The sequence below is a fragment of the Salmo trutta genome, chromosome 31 (genome assembly GCF_901001165.1).
Source record: "Salmo trutta chromosome 31, fSalTru1.1, whole genome shotgun sequence".
Taxonomy (NCBI): Eukaryota; Metazoa; Chordata; class Actinopteri; order Salmoniformes; family Salmonidae; genus Salmo; species Salmo trutta.
In genome coordinates, this window is record NC_042987.1 from 45,457,346 (window position 1) to 45,477,680 (window position 20,335).

The following is a 20,335-nucleotide window of genomic DNA, read 5'->3' on the forward strand; positions in this document are numbered from 1 at the left end:
TGATACAGTGTGGACATTATTGGAGGGAAAGAGAGAGGCTGAGATCTAGTATGAGGGAGAAGAGGATACAGGAAATTAGTTTAAAGAATATGTGGAGTAGAACGTCATTAAATTTAGTGGCAAATATTTTATATTTTTTTAAGAGCACCGAGGCTGGCAGGTAGGATTTAGTTTCTGCCTGTCTCTGGCCTCCACTCCAGTAGGTGGCGGTAATGCACCATAACGTTGGATGCCAACCTCTGATAAACCCCACGGAAGAAGGAGGAGGAGGAATGCTGCTTCGTGATTTCAACGCATACCTCGGAGCTTCGGTATCAAATGTAACACCACTATTTTATAACTTAGAATAGGTTTTTACTTGACTTGGGAAGGTGTGAATTTCATACGAGACTGGTTTGTTTCTCGAGGGAGAGTGACTGCTACACAGATTTATTTGATAAATATCTGCTCTTCATATCTATTTCTGTAATAGTTTCGCAGCAGAACTGCAGCCCAGAGTTTCAGGTTCAGAAGTTGAACGCGCAGTGCTGATTTCGGACAACAGGTTTCTGATCCAAACAGTCATGTAAGTTTTGTTACAACTTTAACTTGAACGTTGATCTGCGCTGTCCACTCTGAGTTCATGTCATTTCAAAGTTTGCTTAAAAATGTGTTAATATCTAATTCAGATTGTGAAGACTATAACATCTCTACTGTGGGGAGGCTAATCTACATTCCCCCCTATTTAAATACAAACTGAGTGGACAAAACATTAGGAACACCTGCTCTTTCTATGACCAGGTGAATCCAGGTGAAAGTTATGATCCCTTATTGATGTTACTTGTTAAATCCACTTCAATCAGTGTAGATGAAGGGGAGGAGGCAGGTTAAAGAAGGATTTTTAAGCCTTGAGACATGGATTGTGTGCCATTATTAAGGGTGAATGGCCAAGACAATAGTCTGAATGACTAAAACCAGGTAGAAATTGTGTAGAAATTATTCAACTTTTTTTTAAATTTAACCTCTGAACTATTTTTCTTCAGTCAGTATTTTCAACAGTTATTAGCAGCACTATTTAGCGGATGTGGTTGATTTTTGTGGTCTCAAACCAGTGAACTTAACATTCAAGTATATGGGCAAAACTGAATTATTGACAATGGAAAAGGTGGGATTGTTGTTCCCTTGTCATGTAATTGGTACATTTACTATCAATCTAACTTTCCACATTGCATTTTGACCCCCCCCCCCCACCCCCCAAAAATGGATCGCCTCCCCCTGGTTCAATTTGGGTCCAAGGCAAAACCAGTTGAGAACCACTGTATTAGGCCCGATACTGGACTACAGGAGCTTAACGATACTCCGTATAGTCCAAGGACCTTAGCTAGTTAACCTTATATATGTTCTGTTTAAAAGACAATTGGCTCTGGAAGCCGAAACAGCCAAATACTACATCCGAAACGGTACAGTTCTAGAAGCAAAAATCCCTTTTTACTTTCTTATCACATCAAAATAATTTCACAAAAATACACCGGTTTTAGTGCTGTAGGAGACAACAGTATTTTTCTGTGGCATCATCTTCTGTTTACGCAGGTGTTAGGAGATGCAGGTAGCTAGTTGGCATCGGTAGTCCACTCTGTCTTCCATAAACACGCTTTTATATGGAGATATGGCCATGTTGGAACCCTAACCATATTTAACCTTTATTTAACTCGGCAAGTCAGTTAAGAACAAATTCTTATCTACAATGACGGCCTAGGAACAGTGGGTTAACTGTCTTGTTCAGCAGAAGAACGACAGATTTTTACCTTGTCAGCTCAGGGATTCGATCTAGCAACCTTTTGGTTACTAGTCCAACACTAACCACTAGGCTACGCTGCCGCCCCATATAAAGGTTTTTTTTTTTTTAATGAAAGATGAGGTCCTTATGATTCCAAAACCGTACCGTAAGCGATGCATGTTAATGTTCCGACCAAGCGGCGCGGCTCTGAACAAAACGCCCCGGTACAGAAGACGCCTTCGTTGTGAATGACTCGTGTAATATAATGGAACTGAGAGCCATGATCAAGAGCTAGGTATATACTAGTCTATTCACAAAGCTGTTTTCTGTTAGATAACATTTCATTTTGGGAGATTGTAAAATATAACCTTTAAATTCAAGACATGAAAAACCATATTGTTTCAGTTGATAATAAATATGTTGAGTTACTTTTCCCTCAACTTGTTTCTTTAACTGTCTAGCAAGTCAAGCTAGTTTACAGAGCAGCTAGCTAAAAGCTAAGCAACACTGTAGCTCGTCACCTGAACCTAATAATTATAATAAACACATTTCACTGCCATTACAAGAAACTAAAAAGGGAGGCAAAAGTTCTGAAGTATAATTGGCTTAACAGCTAATGTGTATTATCTATTAAAGGGATACGTTGGTATTTTGGCCATGAAGCCCTTTATCTACTTCCCCCAGAGTCAGATGAACTCGGATACAATGGCTCGCGAAACTTCTTCTAACTTCTTTTATACACAGAGACATAAAAAATGGTCTCCACAAGTTCATCTGACTCTGGGGTAGTAGATAAAGGGCCTCATGGCCAAACTCCCGACGTATCCCTTTAACATACTATTAAAATAGTACTCACTTATAGGAATTGGTCAAAAGTTGCTAGCTATCGCGTAAAACTCATTGTCTAAAAACACATTTAGAATTTTATTCTGTGGTTTTTGGTAACTTTCTGTTCTTTTGATGGACTCTGGCCGGACTGAAGAAGACGGGCCTTTCATCAACTGGATCTGCTCACCTCCTGCGTTCTCTCTCGTCCTCCTTTTTGAAAAAGGTCAAAGTTTGTCTAGGAGAGTCGGTGAAGAGAGTGAACATCGATGGAAATGAGACGGTCCTTCTCCATTCGAGCGTCATTAGGTTAATGACGTTTACAGGGGTGCATCCCACAATGCATTGCGTTTACAGGGGTGCATCCCACAATGCATTGTGTGCAGAGCAGCGGACATGTAATGCGCATTGTCTCAGGAAGGACTGTCTGGATTGGAAATACTCAGTAAAGAAGAGTTGGGCAACGCAACCTGGATCTACAGGCAGCGGTGAAAATATGAACATACAAAGAAAGACTTCAGGGGAGTCTCAAGTTGGATTTGATTTACCTTGAATATTACAGCCCATTTGTGTAGATTATTAGCCAGACAACCTGCTGAGTTTAACCTCCAGTGACCTTTTCCTTATTGTTAGGCTACTTGATGTGTAATTTTTAATAAAGGTTTATAAATAGAAGCTAAATATCGTATATAGTTATAGATAATATACTGCATAATAAAACAATCCCTAGTCAGTTAGTGTGTTGAAGGTGGACTGGCTGTATTATTTAGCATTAATAGACTGGTTTTGCGCACAACAACTTTCTATCCACGCTGGAGAGAAAACATGAGGACGGCTACTGTAACGCAGGTTCAGCTAGATGATGTATTGAAAACGATCTATTGGTAGCTGATCAGTATGTTGCGTTAAAAAGTATTTTACAATCTGCAATGTTTGAATTTCTATCTTTTAATTACAGGAACAAGTAATACCATTCTTGCCAGCAGTCTAAAAATGGCAGCATTGCGACATGGTGCATAGCCTCGTTGTGTTAGGCTTAACATGAGAAAATGACGGGGGACGGGGGGGGACGGGGCGAGGCGGCGGGGGGACGGGGGTCCAGAGAAATTGCATTGCCAGTGACAACCAGGTGCAACTTTGCTGAACTGTTCACAGTAATATTGACAAACAGTTATTTGTTGCTTATATGAACATTCCAGATGTTTCCAAAACGGTATCATGTGTTGCGTATCTGCGTTTAGACAGAGTTTGGGCATTAAGAAGAACGTTGGGATTGTAGTTCACGACGGAGAAGCGTTGGAAAAAGTACCCAATTTATCACACTGGAGTGAAAGGAAAGATCAAATCAAATCAAATGTATTTATATAGCCCTTCTTACATCAGCTGATGTCTCAGTGCTGTACAGAAACCCAGCCTAAAACCCCCAAACAGCAAGCAATGCAGGTGTAGAAGCAAAGGAAAGATACCTTTTAATAGAAAATGACTCAAGTGAAGTAACACAGTAAAATACTACTTAAGTAAAAGTCTAAAAGTATCTGGTTTTTAATATACTTACGTATCAAAAGTAAAGTATAAATCATTTCGAATGTTGTTTTATTTTTTGAATTTTTTTTTTTATGGATAGCCAGGGCCATGCTCCAACACTCACACTGTTTAGTGAGTCCTCCAGATCAGAGGCAGTAGGGATGACCAGGGATGTTCTCTGTTTAGTGAGTCCTCCAGATCAGAGGCAGTATGGAGGACCAGGGATGTTCTCTGTTTAGTGAGTCCTCCAGATCAGAGGCAGTAGGGACGACCAGGGATGTTCTCTGTTTAGTGAATCCTCCAGATCAGAGGCAGTAGGGACGACCAGGGATGTTCTCTGTTTAGTGAGTCCTCCAGATCAGAGGCAGTAGGGATGACCAGGGATGTTCTCTGTTTAGTGAGTCCTCCAGATCAGAGGCAGTAGGGATGACCAGGGATGTTCTCTGTTTAGTGAGTCCTCCAGATCAGAGGCGGTAGGGATGACCAGGGATGTTATCTTGATAAGTGTGTGAATTGGACCATTTTCCTGTCCTGCTAAACATTCAAAACGTAACTTTTGGGTGTGAGGGGAAAGTGCATGGAGTTAAAAGTACATTATTTTCTTTAGGAATGTAGTGAAGTAAAAGGAAAAGTTGGCAAAAAATATAAATAGTAAAGTACAGATACCCCCAAAAAAATACTTCAGTAAAAAATACTTGAAAGTAAGTACTTTCTCTAAGTACTTTACACTACTACAAGCTGTGATCAGTACCATCAGCTGAGAACTGGGCCGACTGTAAGCTGGGTATACCCCACTCGGGTTCTTGAGAGCTAATCTAAACTAGGAGAAATGATTTGCTGAATCCCGATGGTGGAACAAGCTCCCTCACGACGCCAGGACAGCGGAGTCAATCACCACCTTCAGGAGACACCTGAAACCCCACCTCTTTAAGGAATACCTGGGATAGGATTAAGTAATCCTTCTAACCCCCCCCCCCCCCCCCTTAAAAGATTTAGATGTACTATTGTAAAGTGGTTGTTCCACTGGATATCATAAGGTGAATGCACCAATTTGTAAGTCGCTCTGGATAAGAGCGTCTGCTAAATGATGTAAATGTAATCCATATGCTGTCAGTAAAAGGCTAAACTGTGATATTTTAGTATATCTTTAGCTGAATCTTTAGCTGAATCTGTATCGGCTCGTTTTCCAGACCTCAGCACGGTACGTGTACAGTATCCCGTCCAACTTGTGGGGCGATAGGTGTACATACTAACCATGAATCATTCTCACCTACCAGGTTTCTCCAAACCACCTTTCAAGCTAAACCTGTTCTTATTTATTTCAAATCCCCACATAGCTGATGTGTAGTGAAGGCAGCCAGGCCTGTTGGTGTAGTTGTCTAAACCCTGGTGACCCTGCTGAAACTATTTCTCTCTCTTTCGCTCTCTCTCTTTTTCTCTCTCTCTGTGTCTCTCTGTGTCTCTCTGTGTCTCTCTGTGTCTCTCTGTCTGTCTCTGTCTGTCTCTGTCTGTCTCTGTGTCTGTCTCTGTCTGTCTCTGTGTTTGTCTGTCTCTGTCTGTCTCTCTTTTTCTCTCTCTGTGTCTCTGTGTCTCTGTGTCTCTGGGTCTCTGGGTCTCTCTCTCTGTGTCTCTCTCTGTCTCTCTCTCTCTGTTTCTGTGTTTTTCTCTCTCTCTCTGTAGTGTAACAGTACCTCTCTCTCCCCGTATTGCTGTAGTGTAACAGTACCTCTCTCTCCCCCGTATTGCTGTAGTGTAACAGTACCTCTCTCTCCCCCGTATTGCTGTAGTGTAACAGTACCTCTCTCTCCCCCGTATTGCTGTAGTGTAACAGTACCTCTCTCTCCCCCGTATTGCTGTAGTGTAACAGTACCTCTCTCTCCCCCGTATTGCTGTAGTGTAACAGTACCTCTCTCCCCGTATTGCTGTAGTGTAACAGTATCTCTCTCCCCCCCGTATTGCTGTAGTGTAACAGTACCTCTCTCCCCCCCGTATTGCTGTAGTGTAACAGTACCTCTCCCCCCGTATTGCTGTAGTGTAACAGTACCTCTCCCCCCGTATTGCTGTAGTGTAACAGTACCTCTCCCCCGTATTGCTGTAGTGTACAGTACCTCTCTCTCCCCCGTATTGCTGTAGTGTAACAGTACCCTCTTCCCCCCGTATTGCTGTAGTGTAACAGTACCTCTCCTCTCCCCGTATTGCTGTAGTGTAACAGTACCTCTCTCTCCCCCGTATTGCTGTATGTAACAGTACCTCTCTCCCCCCGTATTGCTGTAGTGGTAACAGTACCTCTCTCCCCCCGTATTGCTGTAGTTGTAACAGTACCTCTCTCTCCCCCCCGTATTGCTGTAGGTGTAACAGTACCCTCTCTCCCCCCGTATTGCTGTAGTGTAACAGTACCTCTCTCCCCCCGTATTGCTGTAGTGTAACAGTACCTCTCTCCCCCCGTATTGCTGTAGTGTAACAGTACCTCTCTCCCCCGTATTGCTGTAGTGTAACAGTACCTCTCTCTCCCCCGTATTGCTGTAGTGTAACAGTACCTCTCTCTCCCCCCGTATTGCTGTAGTGTAACAGTACCTCTCTCTCCCCCCGTATTGCTGTAGTGTAACAGTACCTCTCTCTCCCCCGTATTGCTGTAGTGTACACAGTACCTCTCCCCCCGTATTGCTGTAGTGTAACAGTACCTCTCTCTCCCCCGTATTGCTGTAGTGTAACAGTACCTCTCCCCCGTATTGCTGTAGTGTAACAGTACCTCTCCCCCCGTATTGCTGTAGTGTACAGTACCTCTCCCCCCCGTATTGCTGTAGTGTAACAGTACCTCTCTCCCCCCCGTATTGCTGTAGTGTAACAGTACCTCTCTCCCCCCCGTATTGCTGTAGTGTAACAGTACCTCTCTCTCCCCCCCGTATTGCTGTAGTGTAACAGTACCTCTCCCTCCCCCCCGTATTGCTGTAGTGTAACAGTACCTCTCCCCCCGTATTGCTGTAGTGTAACAGTACCTCTCTCTCCCCCGTATTGCTGTAGTGTAACAGTACCTCTCTCCCCCCGTATTGCTGTAGTGTAACAGTACCTCTCTCCCCCGTATTGCTGTAGTGTAACAGTACCTCTCTCCCCCCGTATTGCTGTAGTGTAACAGTACCTCTCTCTCCCCCGTATTGCTGTAGTGTAACAGTACCTCTCCCCCGTATTGCTGTAGTGTAACAGTACCTCTCCCCCGTATTGCTGTAGTGTAACAGTACCTCTCTCTCCCCCGTATTGCTGTAGTGTAACAGTACCTCTCTCCCCCCGTATTGCGGTAGTGTAAACAGTACCTCTCTCTCCCCCGTATTTGCTGTAGTGTAACAGTACCTCTCTCCTCCCCGTATTGCTGTAGTGTAACAGTACCTCTCTCCCCCGTATTGCTGTAGTGTAACAGTACCTCTCTCCCCCCGTATTGCTGTAGTGTAACAGTACCTCTCTCCCCCCGTTTGGTAACCCCCCCGTATTGCTGTAGTGTAACAGTACCTCTCTCCCCCGTATTGCTGTAGTGTAACAGTACCTCTCCCCCCGTATTGCTGTAGTGTAACAGTACCTCTCCCCCGTATTGCTGTAGTGTAACAGTACCTCTCTCTCCCCCGTATTGCTGTAGTGTAACAGTACCTCTCTCCCCCCGTATTGCTGTAGTGTAACAGTACCTCTCTCTCCCCCGTATTGCTGTAGTGTAACAGTACCTCTCTCTCCCCCGTATTGCTGTAGTGTAACAGTACCTCTCTCTCCCCCGTATTGCTGTAGTGTAACAGTACCTCTCCCCCGTATTGCTGTAGTGTAACAGTACCTCTCCCCCGTATTGCTGTAGTGTAACAGTACCTCTCTCCCCCCGTATTGCTGTAGTGTAACAGTACCTCTCCCCCTCGTATTGCTGTAGTGTAACAGTACCTCTCCCCCGTATTGCTGTAGTGTAACAGTACTTCTCTCCCCCCTTATTGCTGTAGTGTAACAGTACCTCTCTCCCCCCGTATTGCTGTAGTGTAACAGTACCTCTCTCCCCCCGTATTGCTGTAGTGTAACAGTAACTCTCTCCCCCCGTATTGCTGTAGTGTAACAGTACCTCTCTCTCTCCCCGTATTGCTGTAGTGTAACAGTACCTCTCTCTCCCCCCGTATTGCTGTAGTGTAACAGTACCTCTCTCTCCCCCCGTATTGCTGTAGTGTAACAGTACCTCTCCCCCCGTATTGCTGTAGTGTAACAGTACCTCCCCCCCCCCCGTATTGCTGTAGTGTAACAGTACCTCTCCCCCCCCGTATTGCTGTAGTGTAACAGTACCTCTCTCCCCCGTATTGCTGTAGTGTAACAGTACCTCTCTCCCCCGTATTGCTGTAGTGTAACAGTACCTCTCTCTCCCCCGTATTGCTGTAGTGTAACAGTACCTCTCTCCCCCCGTATTGCTGTAGTGTAACAGTACCTCTCTCCCCCCGTATTGCTGTAGTGTAACAGTACCTCTCTCTCCCCCGTATTGCTGTAGTGTAACAGTACCTCTCTCTCCCCCATATTGCTGTAGTGTAACAGTACCTCTCTCCCCCCCCGTATTGCTGTAGTGTAACAGTACCTCTCTCTCCCCCCGTATTACTGTAGTGTAACAGTACCTCTCTCTCCCCCCGTATTGCTGTAGTGTAACAGTACCTCTCTCCCCCGTATTGCTGTAGTGTAACAGTACCTCTCCCCTGTATTGCTGTAGTGTAACAGTACCTCTCTCCCCCCGTATTGCTGTAGTGTAACAGTACCTCTCCCCCCGTATTGCTGTAGTGTAACAGTACCTCTCCCCCCGTATTGCTGTAGTGTAACAGTACCTCTCCCCCCCGTATTGCTGTAGTGTAACAGTACCTCTCCTCCCCCGTATTGCTGTAGTGTAACAGTACCTCTCCCCCGTATTGCTGTAGTGTAACAGTACCTCTCCCCCGTATGGCTGTAGTGTAACAGTACCTCTCCCCCCGTATGGCTGTAGTGTAACAGTACCTCTCCCCCCGTACGGCTGTAGTGTAACAGTACCTCTCCCCCCGTATTGCTGTAGTGTAACAGTACCTCTCTCTCCCCCGTATTGCTGTAGTGTAACAGTACCTCTCTCTCCCCCGTATTGCTGTAGTGTAACAGTACCTCTCTCCCCCCGTATTGCTGTAGTGTAACAGTACCTCTCTCCCCCCGTATTGCTGTAGTGTAACATTACCTCTCTCCCCCGTATTGCTGTAGTGTAACAGTACCTCTCTCCCCCCCGTATTGCTGTAGTGTAACAGTACCTCTCTCCCCCCGTATTGCTGTAGTGTAACAGTACCTCTCCCCCGTATTGCTGTAGTGTAACAGTACCTCTCTCCCCCCGTATTGCTGTAGTGTAACAGTACCTCTCTCCCCCTCTTCTCCAGGGAGATGTTACTGTGGGTGTTAGGGGTATTGCTGCTGCTGTTCTCCAGTCTGGATGTGTGGTACTTTGTGCGTGCTGCGGTCACGGTGGTCAGGGCCTGGTTCCAGAAGCCGGTGTGGGACGTCCTGGGGGAACAGAGTGTATCGGGACGCGTTCTGCTTCACGATATCGACCTGGGACACATGAACAACGCCAGATTCCTCCGGGAGTGTGACTTCGCCAGGTTAGATGGGTCCCAGGATGCTGAGTTCTCTGTTAGTGTTAACATATTATTTTACCCCAGTAGCTCCTAACCCCTAGAGGATTCCTTTACCCCAGTAGCTCCTAACCCCTAGAGGATTCCTTTACCCCAATAGCTCCTAACCCCTAGAGGATTCCTTTACCCCAATAGCTCCTAACCCCTAGAGGATTCCTTTACCCCAATAGCTCCTAACCCCTGGAGGATTCCTTTACCCCAATAGCTCCTAACCCCTAGAGGATTCCTAACCCCTAGAGGATTCCTTTACCCCAGTAGCTCCTAACCCCTAGAGGATTGTGTGTGTGTGTGTGTGTGTGTGTGTGACGTCCTCTATTTCCCCAGCTTCTCCATCTCCAGGGTGTATGGTGATGATGATGATGATGTTGTCCTCTCTCAGGTTCTCCCTGTACAGTCGTAACGGGGTGTTTAAAGCCTGCAGAGCCCTGAGGGCCACCATGGTGGTAGGGGCCACTACTATCCGCCTGCGCCGGGCCCTGTGCCTGGGGGAAGCATTTGAGCTGCGCACCAGAATTGTGGTCTGGGACGAGAAGGCCTTTTACCTTGAGCAGCGTTTCGTCTCCTGCAGGTGTGTGTCTGCTATTATAATGCCTTATGGATTTCAATGGAACAGTGTGTCTGCTATTATAATGCCTTATGGATTTCAATGGAACAGTGTGTCTGCTATTATAATGCCTTATGGATTTCAATGGAACAGTGTGTGTCTGCTATTATAATGCCTTATGGATTTCAATGGAACAGTGTGTGTCTGCTATTATAATGCCTTATGGATTTCAATGGAACAGTGTGTCTGCTATTATAATGCCTTATGGATTTCAATGGAACAGTGTGTGTGTCTGCTATTATAATGCCTTATGGATTTCAATGGAACAGTGTGTGTGTCTGCTATTATAATGCCTTATGGATTTTCAATGGAACAGTGTGTGTGTCTGCTATTATAATGCCTTATGGATTCAATGCAACAGTGTGTGTGTCTGCTATTATAATGCCTTATGGATTTCAATGGAACAGTGTGTGTGTCTGCTATTATAATGCCTTATGGATTTCAATGGAACAGTGTGTGTGTCTGCTATTATAATGCCTTATGGATTTCAATGGAACAGTGTGTGTGTTCTGCTATTATAATGCCTTATGGATTTCAATGGAACAGTGTGGTGTGTCTGCTATTATAATGCCTTATGGATTTCAATGGAACAGTGTGTGTGTCTGCTATTATAATGCCTTATGGATTTCAATGGAACAGTGTGTGTGTCTGCTATTATAATGCCTTATGGATTTCAATGGAACAGTGTGTGTGTCTGCTATTATATGCCTTATGGATTTCAATGGAACAGTGTGTGTGTCTGCTATTATAATGCCTTATGGATTTCAATGGAACAGTGTGTGTGTCTGCTATTATAATGCCTTATGGATTTCAATGGAACAGTGTGTGTGTCTGCTATTATAATGCCTTATGGATTTCAATGGAACAGTGTGTGTGTCTGCTATTATAATGCCTTATGGATTTCAATGGAACAGTGTGTGTGTCTGCTATTATAATGCCTTATGGATTTCAATGGAACAGTGTGTGTGTCTGCTATTATAATGCCTTATGGATTTCAATGGAACAGTGTGGGGCAGGGAGACGACAGTGTGTGTGTGGCAGGGAGACGACAGTGTGTGTGTGGCAGGGAGGCGACAGTGTGTGTGTGTGTGTGGCAGGGAGACGACAGTGTGTGTGGCAGGGAGACGACAGTGTGTGTGGCAGGGAGGCGACAGTGTGTGTGTGGCAGGGAGGCGACAGTGTGTGTGTGGCAGGGAGGCGACAGTGTGTGTGTGTGGCAGGGAGGCGACAGTGTGTGTGTGTGGCAGGGAGACGACAGTGTGTGTGTGGCAGGGAGGCGACAGTGTTTGTGTGTGGCAGGGAGGCGACAGTGTGTGTGTGTGTGTGTGTGGCAGGGAGACGACAGTGTGTGTGGCAGGGAGACGACAGTGTGTGTGGCAGGGAGACGACAGTGTGTGTGGCAGGGAGACGACAGTGTGTGTGGCAGGGAGGCGACAGTGTGTGTGTGTGGCAGGGAGGCGACAGTGTGTGTGTGGCAGGGAGGCGACAGTGTGTGTGTGTGGCAGGGAGGCGACAGTGTGTGTGTGTGTGGCAGGGAGACGACAGTGTGTGTGGCAGGGAGGCGACAGTGTGTGTGTGTGTGGCAGGGAGACGACAGTGTGTGTGTGTGTGGCAGGGAGACGACAGTGTGTGTGTGGCAGGGAGGCGACAGTGTTTGTGTGTGGCAGGGAGGCGACAGTGTGTGTGTGTGTGGCAGGGAGGGCGACAGTGTGTGTGTGTGTGGCAGGGAGGCGACAGTGTGTGTGTGTGTGGCAGGGAGACGACAGTGTGTGTGGGTGTGTGGCAGGGAGGCGACAGTGTGTGTGTGTGTGTGGCAGGGAGACGACAGTGTGTGTGGCAGGGAGGCGACAGTGTGTGTGTGGCAGGGAGGCGACAGTGTGTGTGTGGCAGGGAGGCGACAGTGTGTGTGTGGCAGGGAGGCGACAGTGTGTGTGTGGCAGGGAGGCGACAGTGTGTGTGTGGCAGGGAGGCGACAGTGTGTGTGTGGCAGGGAGGCGACAGTGTGTGTGTGGCAGGGAGGCGACAGTGTGTGTGTGGCAGGGAGGCGACAGTGTGTGTGTGGCAGGGAGGCGACAGTGTGTGTGTGGCAGGGAGGCGACAGTCAGTGTGTGTGTGGCAGGGAGGCGACAGTCAGTGTGTGTGTGGCAGGGAGGCGACAGTGTGTGTGGGGCAGGGAGGCGACAGTGTGTGTGTGTGGGGCAGGGAGGCGACAGTGTGTGTGTGTGTGTGGCAGGGAGACGACAGTGTGTGTGTGTGTGTGGCAGGGAGGCGACAGTGTGTGTGTGGCAGGGAGGCGACAGGTGTGTGTGTGTGTGTGTGTGGCAGGGAGGCGACAGTGTGTGTGTGTGGCAGGGAGGCGACAGTGTGTGTGTGTGTGTGTGTGGCAGGGAGGCGACAGGTGTGTGTGTGTGTGTGTGGCAGGGAGACGACAGTGTGTGTGTGTGGCAGGGAGGCGACTGTGTGTGTGTGTGTGTGGCAGGGAGGCGACAGTGTGTGTGTGTGGCAGGGAGGGGACAGTGTGTGTGTGTGTGTGTGTGGCAGGGAGGCGACAGTGTGTGTGTGTGTGGCAGGGAGGCGACAGTGTGTGTGTGTGGCAGGGAGGCGACAGTGTGTGTGTGTGGCAGGGAGGCGACAGTGTGTGTGTGGCAGGGGAGGCGACAGTGTGTGTGTGTGTGTGGCAGGGAGGCGACAGTGTGTGTGTGTGTGTGTGTGTGGGGCAGGGAGGCGACAGTGTGTGTGTGTGTGTGGCAGGGAGGCGACAGTGTGTGTGTGTGTGTGTGGCAGGGAGGCGACAGTGTGTGTGTGTGTGTGTGTGTGGGCAGGGAGGCGACAGTGTGTGTGTGTGTGTGTGTGTGTGTGGCAGGGAGGCGACAGTGTGTGTGTGTGTGTGTGGCAGGGAGGCGACAGTGTGTGTGTGTGTGTGTGTGTGGCAGGGAGGCGACAGTGTGTGTGTGTGTGTGTGTGTTTGTGGCAGGGAGGCGACAGTGTGTGTGTGTGTGTGTGTGGCAGGGAGGCGACAGTGTGTGTGTGTGTGTGTGTGTTTGTGGCAGGGAGGCGACTGTGTGTGTGTGTGTGTGTGTGGCAGGGAGGCGACAGTGTGTGTGTGTGTGTGTGTGGCAGGGAGGCGACAGTGTGTGTGTGTGTGTGGCAGGGAGGCGACAGTGTGTGTGTGTGTGTGGCAGGGAGGCGACAGTGTGTGGTTTGTGTGGCAGGGAGGCGACAGTGTGTGTGGTGTGTGTGGCAGGGAGGCGACAGTGTGTGTGTGTGTGGCAGGGAGGCGACAGTGTGTGTGTGTGTGGCAGGGAGGCGACAGTGTGTGTGTGTGTGGCAGGGAGGCGACAGTGTGTGTGTGTTGGCAGGGAGGCGACAGTGTGTGTGTGGTGGCAGGGAGGCGACAGTGTGTGTGGTGTGGTGTGTGGCAGGGAGGCGACAGTGTGTGTGTGTGTGTGTGGCAGGGAGGCGACAGTGTGTGTGTGTGTGGCAGGGAGGCGACAGTGTGTGTGTGTGGCAGGGAGGCGACAGTGTGTGTGTGTGTGGCAGGGAGGCGACAGTGTGTGTGGGAGGGAGACGACAGTGTGTGTGTGTGTGGCAGGGAGGCGACAGTGTGTGTGTGTGTGTGTGTGTGTGTGTGTGTGTGTGTGTGTGTGTGTGTGTGTGTGGCAGGGAGGCGACAGTGTGTGTGTGTGGCAGGGGGACGACAGTGTTTGTGTGTGTGTGTGTGTGTGTGTGTGTGGCAGGGAGGCGACAGTGTGTGTGTGTGTGGCAGGGAGGCGACAGTGTGTGTGTGTGTGTGGGGCAGGGAGGCGACAGTGTGTGTGTGTGTGTGTGTGTGTGTGTGTGGCAGGGAGGCGACAGTGTGTGTGTGTGGCAGGGAGGCGACAGTGTGTGTGTGTGTGTGTGTGTGTGTGTGTGTGGCAGGGAGGCGACTGTGTGTGTGTGTGTGTGTGTGTGTGTGGCAGGGAGGCGACAGTGTGTGTGTGTGGCAGGGAGGCGACAGTGTGTGTGTGTGTGTGTGTGTGTGTGTGTGGCAGGGAGGTGACAGTGTGTGTTTGTGTGTGTGGCAGGGAGGTGACAGTGTGTGTTTGTGTGTGGCAGGGAGGCGACAGTGTGTGTGTGTGTGTGGCAGGGAGGCGACAGTGTGTGTGTGTGTGTGGCAGGGAGGCGACAGTGTGTGTGTGTGTGTGTGTGGCAGGGAGGCGACAGTGTGTGTGTGTGTGTGTGTGTGTGTGTGGCAGGGAGGCGACAGTGTGTGTGTGTGGCAGGGAGGCGACAGTGTGTGTGTGGCAGGGAGGCGACAGTGTGTGTGTGGCAGGGAGACGACAGTGTGTGTGTGGCAGGGAGACGACAGTGTGTGTGTGGCAGGGAGACGACAGTGTGTGTGTGGCAGGGAGGCGACAGTGTGTGTGGCAGGGAGGCGACAGTGTGTGTGGCAGGGAGGCGACAGTGTGTGTGGCAGGGAGGCGACAGTGTGTGTGTGGCAGGGAGACGACAGTGTGTGTGTGGCAGGGAGGCGACAGTGTGTGTGGCAGGGAGACGACAGTGTGTGTGTGGCAGGGAGGCGACAGTGTGTGTGTGGCAGGGAGACGACAGTGTGTGTGGCAGGGAGGCGACAGTGTGTGTGTGTGTGTGTGGCAGGGTGGCGACAGTGTGTGTGTGTGGCAGGGAGACGACAGTGTGTGTGTGGCAGGGAGACGACAGTGTGTGTGTGGCAGGGAGGCGACAGTGTGTGTGGCAGGGAGGCGACAGTGTGTGTGGCAGGGAGGCGACAGTGTGTGTGGCAGGGAGGCGACAGTGTGTGTGGCAGGGAGGCGACAGTGTGTGTGTGGCAGGGAGGCGACAGTGTGTGTGTGGCAGGGAGACGACAGTGTGTGTGTGGCAGGGAGACGACAGTGTGTGTGTGGCAGGGAGACGACAGTGTGTGTGTGGCAGGGAGGCGACAGTGTGTGTGGCAGGGAGGCGACAGTGTGTGTGGCAGGGAGGCGACAGTGTGTGTGGCAGGGAGGCGACAGTGTGTGTGTGGCAGGGAGACGACAGTGTGTGTGGCAGGGAGGCGACAGTGTGTGTGTGGCAGGGAGACGACAGTGTGTGTGGCAGGGAGACGACAGTGTGTGTGGCAGGGAGGCGACAGTGTGTGTGTGTGTGTGTGGCAGGGTGGCGACAGTGTGTGTGTGTGGCAGGGAGGCGACAGTGTGTGTGTGTGGCAGGGAGGCGACAGTGTGTGTGTGTGTGTGTGTGTGTGGCAGGAAGGCGACAGTGTGTGTGTGTGTGGCAGGAAGGCGACAGTGTGTGTGTGTGGCAGGGAGGCGACAGTGTGTGTGTGTGTGTGTGTGTGGCAGGGAGGCGACAGTGTGTGTGTGTGTGTGTGGCAGGGAGGCGACAGTGTGTGTGTGTGTGTGTGTGTGTGTGTGTGGCAGGGAGGCGACAGTGTGTGTGTGTGGCAGGGAGGCGACAGTGTGTGTGTGTGTGGCAGGGAGGCGACAGTGTGTGTGTGTGTGGCAGGGAGGCGACAGTGTGTGTGTGTGTGTGGCAGGGAGACGACAGTGTGTGTGTGTGTGTGTGGAAGGGAGACGACAGTGTGTGTGTGTGGCAGGGAGACGACAGTGTGTGTGTGTGGCAGGGAGACGACAGTGTGTGTGTGTGGCAGGGAGACGACAGTGTGTGTGTGTGGCAGGGAGGCGACTGTGTGTGTGTGTGTGTGTGTGTGTGTGTGTGTGTGTGTGTGTGTGGCAGGGAGGCGACTGTGTGTGTGTGTGTGTGTGGCAGGGAGGCGACTGTGTGTGTGTGTGTGTGTGTGTGGCAGGGAGGCGACAGTGTGTGTGTGTGTGTGGCAGGGAGGCGACAGTGTGTGTGTGTGTGTGTGTGTGTGTGTGGCAGGGAGGCGACTGTGTGTGTGTGTGTGTGGCAGGGAGGCGACTGTGTGTGTGTGTGTGTGTGTGTGGCAGGGAGGCGACAGTGTGTGTGTGTGTGTGGCAGGGAGGCGACAGTGTGTGTGTGTGTGTGTGGCAGGGAGGCGACAGTGTGTGTGTGTGTGTGTGTGTGTGTGGCAGGGAGGCGACAGTGTGTGTGTGTGTGGCAGGGAGACGACAGTGTGTGTGTGTGTGGCAGGGAGACGACAGTGTGTGTGTGTGTGGCAGGGAGACGACAGTGTGTGTGTGTGTGGCAGGGAGACGACAGTGTGTGTGTGTGGCAGGGAGACGACAGTGTGTGTGTGTGGCAGGGAGACGACAGTGTGTGTGTGTGTGGCAGGGAGACGACAGTGTGTGTGGCAGGGAGACGACAGTGTGTGTGGCAGGGAGACGACAGTGTGTGTGTGTGGCAGGGAGGCGACAGTGTGTGTGTGTGGCAGGGAGGCGACAGTGTGTGTGTGTGTGTGTGTGTGTGTGGCAGGGAGGCGACAGTGTGTGTGTGTGTGGCAGGGAGGCGACAGTGTGTGTGTGGCAGGGAGGCGACAGTGTGTGTGTGTGTGGCAGGGAGGCGACAGTGTGTGTGTGTGTGTGTGTGGCAGGGAGGCGACAGTGTGTGTGTGTGTGTGGCAGGGAGGCGACAGTGGTGTGTGTGGCAGGGAGGCGACGGTGTGTGTGTGTGTGTGTGTGTGTGGTGTGTGTGTGTGTGTGTGGCAGGGAGGCGACGGTGTGTGTGTGTGTGTGTGTGGCAGGGAGGCGACGGTGTGTGTGTGTGTGGCAGGGAGGCGACGGTGTGTGTGTGTGTGTGTGTGGCAGGGAGGCGACGGTGTGTGTGTGTGTGGCAGGGAGGCGACGGTGTGTGTGTGGCAGGGAGGCGACTGTGTGTGTGTGTGTGGCAGGGAGGCGACGGTGTGTGTGTGTGTGGCAGGGAGGCGACGGTGTGTGTGTGTGTGTGTGGCAGGGAGGCGACGGTGCATTACAGCCTGTTTTGGCTTCATGTGTTGCTCCCCGTGTTGCTCCCCGTGTTGCTCCCCGTGTTGCTCCCCGTGTTGCTCCCCGTGTTGCTCCCCGTGTTACGCCCCCGTGTTACGCCCCCCCGTGTTACGCCCCCCCGTTACGCCCCCCGTTACGCCCCCCGTGTTACTCCCCGTGTTTCCCCCCGTGTTAATCAGTCTATCATTCTTTCATTTCCAGGGACGGTCTGGTGGCAGCTGTCATGTTGTGTAAACAGAACGTCGTACGCAGCAGTCCTGACAAGATACTACAGTTCCTCTGCAAGAGAAAAGTAGGAGGAGGAGGAAGGGGGGGAGGAGGAGGAAGGGGGGGAGGAGGAGGAAGGGGGGGAGGAGGAGGAGGAGGAGGTGGAAGGGGGGGAGGAGGAGGAAGGGGGGAGGAAGAGGTGGAAGAGGAAGGGGAGGAGGAGGAAGGGGAGGAGGAGGAGGAAGGGGGGGGGGGAAGGGGAGCGGAGGAGGAGGAGGGGGTGGAAGGGGAGGGAGGAGGAGGGGGAGGAGGAGGAGGGGGTGGAAGGGGGGAGGAAGAGGAGGAGGAGGAAGGGGGGAGGAGAGGGGGGAGGGGAGGAGGAAGGGGGGAGGAGGAGGAGGAGGAAGGGGAAGGGAAGGAGGGGTGTGGCCTAGGGGAGGATGATGAATGAGTGGATGGGAGGACGAGCAACCGATGTAGAAGTTCAGAATTTTAAAGGAGGGCTGATGTATGTTTTTGTCCTCATAAGGAAATGAGAACTTGGAGGCGTGTCTGGAAGTAGCCTGTCACTTTAAACCGGGTCTAGTCTGGAAGTAGCCTGTCACTTTAAACCAGGTCTAGATAGGCTACTCTATCTAGCAAGCTAGCCAACTTTTTTTCTGCAATTATCTTCAGCCGGTTTGACTCCGGTTTGACTTTGGATAGCCTGTCTCTGGGGTTAGTTAGGGAGCGTCAGTATATTCCACAATGTAAATGGGACACTATTTTCATTATTATTTTAGTTTTCTCATTAAATGCTTTCAATACTTGTATATGAATTTCTACAATTCATAGTTATTATCAGGTTTTTTAAGTCATTGAATTTTAACATATTGAACATTGTGTAATTTACTGATGTGAAGATCCAAAGTCAAACCAACATACCACGGTCGGTGTGCATCCCTTACCCGGGTTTTGGGCATTATGATCAGGTTGCCTGCAGCTACGCTCCAAGCTGGTGCTACCAGCTTTGAGCATGTGGGAAGGAATGAAATAAACCCAAGGTTAAACTTTTACATAGTCTACCTTTCACTCCTCTCTGTCTTGCAAAATCTCCACTTTGGACGAGACCTGACTTTTATGACCAAAATGATCCTATTTCCACTTCCGGGTCTATTTCCACTTCCGGGTCTATTTCCACTTCCTGGTCTATTTCCACTTCCTGGTCTATTTCCACTTCCTGGTCTATTTCCACTTCCGGGTCTATTTCCACTTCCGGGTCTATTTCCACTTCCTGGTCTATTTCCACTTCCGGGTCTATTTCCACTTCCTGGTCTATTTCCACTTCCTGGTCTATTTCCACTTCCTGGTCTATTTGGACACTAGAACACATGTTTCTGACTCGTATCGATGCCACAGGTTGTTTTCAACCAGAGAAGTTGTTTTTTTCCCCATTCAGTCAACTCTTTCAATATAAAGTGTGTGTGGGCCTTTGATGCATTTGACATCACTCAGTCCTCTTCTCTCTGTGTGTTCAGGTGGAGTGTCCCGACTACCCTGAGGATCTGCAGCACTGGATTAGCTTCATCTCAGCCAGCAGCCAGGCCCTGAGAGCCCAGAGTGGACTAGAGGACAAGACTGGAGCACAGGAAGACAAAGAAAAGTGATTGAGTTGGTATGCTGTGGTCGACGATATGGGAACATGAAGGCTCTCTCTCTCTGAGAGATCTGGGGTGTATTCATTAGTGTCAACTGTAGGAAAACGTTTCCCATTTGAAAAAAATAGAGTTCATATTAGATAAATGTAGGTAGGTTTGTTCTGTTTGGTTCCTAGTGAATACACCCCAGCTTCATACTGCTGGACGCTCCCATCTCTTCCACTCTGACGACCTGCTGACTAAGGCTGCATTTACACAGGCAGCCCAATTCTGATTTTTTTTTGCCACTAATTTTGACCAATCCTATATCTTCACATCAGATATTTTTCGGAGCTGATCTGATTGGTCAAAAAGATCAGATTTGAGCTGCCTGTGTAAACACAGCCTTTTTAGACTTCACTGGTGCCTTCTCTCTTCTAGGACCAGTCCCAAATGGACCCTACGCCATATGCACTTGTGGAGATCTGAGAGAATTTGATTGGTATAAGCAATACGGTGAAACTTCTACCTAAGCCTATCAAAGGGCGAGTTGGAGCCATTTCCATATTGATTGCGTCTGACAAATCATCTCACATCTGTACTAGGGCGTAGGGTCCATTGTGGGACTGGGCCTAGAGTCAAAACAGGACAGACCTGTCCATCGACCCACTGCTGTCTCCTGGATACTCCTTGTGGTGGGTGGCAACGGTCTGTTACTACTGACCTTTCAATATAGGAATTGTTTATGTATAGGAAAGAGGTCAAATGGATTCGTCTATATTTTCTATGTTGTAAAATAAAAATCTATTGATTTTGAGTTTTTGTTTGTTTGTTTATAGGCCTACTTAATAAAGATCTCATGATTTAAAATTATTGTGAAATATAGGGAATAGAAACCTGGTTAAAATGTATTATAGTTTAAGATCTAATCGGGAGAATTTAAAGATTCTCTTGATGCAGACAGTGGGGTCTTTTCTCAACTCCTCAACAGGGGATTTGAAGTTTAGATTGACTAAAGGAGTGGCAATATATTTTCTTAAATTATTTTGTTTAAATTAATGTTCATTTTCTCATACCTGTAATATAATTCACTTTTCTTTAGTGTTTATTTTTTTTCACCCCCGTCCAGTTGGTGGCGAGAATATACATTTAGCGTGTAGTTCGCCAACAAACCCGAAGAAGACGTTGTTTGGGGCAGGGTGACCGGCTCGGAAGTCAGCGCACCATATATCCCCGTTCTGCTAGCAGCAGGATATTATGCT

The 20,335-nt window shown here is 49.8% G+C and overlaps 1 protein-coding gene across 3 annotated transcripts; it reads left to right on the forward strand.

Annotated features, from left to right (window-relative positions):
* The first annotated feature begins 231 nt into the window (after nt 1-231).
* them6 (thioesterase superfamily member 6) lies at nt 232-19,890 on the forward strand. Of its 3 annotated transcripts, none has more exons than XM_029726687.1 (6): nt 232-320; nt 473-565; nt 9,496-9,717; nt 10,130-10,318; nt 17,452-17,542; nt 18,975-19,890. In XM_029726687.1, coding segments are annotated over exons 2-6 (633 nt in total). In that variant the 5' UTR covers nt 232-320; nt 473-563; the 3' UTR covers nt 19,104-19,890. The 3 variants fall into 3 exon arrangements, with proteins under 3 accessions (XP_029582547.1, XP_029582549.1, XP_029582548.1); XM_029726689.1 differs by having other exon boundaries at nt 245-311; XM_029726688.1 differs by having other exon boundaries at nt 269-565.
* Nucleotides 19,891-20,335: the final 445 nt, after the last annotated feature.

Coding starts and splice junctions, on each gene's coding strand:
- them6 (XM_029726687.1), top strand. Junction 9,718..10,129: donor CGGGAGTGTGACTTCGCCAG/GTTAGATGGGTC, acceptor GTCCTCTCTCAG/GTTCTCCCTGTACAGTCGTA. Junction 17,543..18,974: donor AGTTCCTCTGCAAGAGAAAA/GTAGGAGGAGGA, acceptor CTGTGTGTTCAG/GTGGAGTGTCCCGACTACCC.